The 1,309-nt window shown below is 69.1% G+C and overlaps 1 protein-coding gene across 1 annotated transcript; it reads right to left on the bottom strand.

The window, feature by feature from the left end:
* Positions 1–315: 315 nt before the first annotated feature.
* Positions 316–1,052, bottom strand: SOCS3 (suppressor of cytokine signaling 3). The gene has a single exon (XM_009946551.2). The coding sequence runs from the start codon at positions 1,050–1,052 to the stop codon at positions 423–425; it is 630 nt and encodes a 209-aa protein (XP_009944853.2). The 3' UTR covers positions 316–422.
* Positions 1,053–1,309: the final 257 nt, after the last annotated feature.

Below are 1,309 nucleotides of genomic sequence, written 5' to 3'. Positions count from 1 at the left end.
AGGACACCCCCAGGTGTGGTCTCGCCGCGGAAGCAGGGATGCAGCTGCCAGGGTGCACGTCCCCCTGTGCCACACGTGCCGTCCTGGCTGCTTGAGCCCCTAGAGGCTTTGCCAGCAGGTTCTCCCCAACCACAACGGGGAGGCCTCCGTGCTGGGCGCACTGTAACATCCACAGTCTGACTGGAGCAGTCTCCTTCCCCATGGAGAGGGGATGTCGCGCTTCCTCGGGGGGTCCCCCCAGCACCAAGGGCACCAGGCTGTGCTGGCCACAGCCCCGAGCCCACGGCAGGTCGCCCCAGTCCCCCTCCTCTCCTTCCCAGAGGGAGAGGCTCGGCGTGCCCTGCGAGTCCCCGCGCCGGTGGGGTGTTGTGCCTGTCCCCTGCTCTTGTGCTTGTAGCATGTAACCTCGCTCCGCCAGCCCCTTAGAGGGGGGCATCGTACTGGTCCAGGAACTCCTTGATGGGAGCCGGCAGCTGAGTCATCTTCTCGTAGGAGTCCAGGTGCCCATTGACGGTCTTGCGGCAGAGGTGCTGCAGGGTGGAGACGCTGGAGGAGAGCGGGCGGCTCAGCACCAGGGGGATCTTCTCGCCACCCGAGTAGATGTAGTAGGTGCGCTTGGGGTGCAGGGCCCCCCCCGGCTGCTCGGGGACGGCGCAGGGCGCGGGCGGCATGTAGTGATGCACCAGTTTGAGCACGCAGTCGAAGCGGGGCACGGGCTGGCTGCTGCGGGGGTCGCTCTGCAGGGAGAAGCTCCCGCCCTCGCACTGGATGCGCAGGTTCTTGGTGCCCGACTCCGTTTTGACGCTGAGGGTGAAGAAGTGCCGCTGGTCCGAGCTGTCCCTGATGAGGAAGGTGCCGGCCGGCTCGGCGCTCAGCAGCAGGTTGGCCTCGCCACCCGTCACCGTGCTCCAGTAGAAGCCGCTCTCCTGCAGCTTGCGCACGGTGTTCACCACCAGCTGGTACTCGCTCTTGGAGCTGAACGTCTTGAGGCGCAGGCTGGTGTCGAGGGGGCGGCTCATCCCGGCGGCGGGGAACTTGCTGTGGGTGACCATGGCGCAGGGAGCCAGCTTTGCGCGCTCGGGGGCTGCTGCCGGGAGCAGCCGCTGCTACACCATCACCTGCGGCACAGACGGCGGTCAGCCCCGGCGTCCCCGGTGCCCGGCTCTCCCTTCCCGGGAGCCCCGGCGCCCCCAGTCCCCGGCCATCGCCCTCCCCCGCGGGGCACCGGCGCCGCCGGTCCCCATCTATCTCGCTCCCCGGCGATCACCGGCATTCCCAGCCCCCGGCTATCGCCCTCCCGGGGCACCGG

This window comes from Leptosomus discolor, chromosome 15 (genome assembly GCF_034619465.1).
Source record: "Leptosomus discolor isolate bLepDis1 chromosome 15, bLepDis1.hap2, whole genome shotgun sequence".
NCBI lineage: Eukaryota > Metazoa > Chordata > Aves > Leptosomiformes > Leptosomidae > Leptosomus > Leptosomus discolor.
Note: the sequence above shows the minus strand (reverse complement) of the source record. Positions and strands in the feature narration are given on the sequence as shown.

Coding starts and splice junctions, on each gene's coding strand:
- SOCS3 (XM_009946551.2), bottom strand. CDS start 1,052: ATGGTCACCCACAGCAAGTTCCCCGCCGCCGGGATGAGCCGCCCCCTC.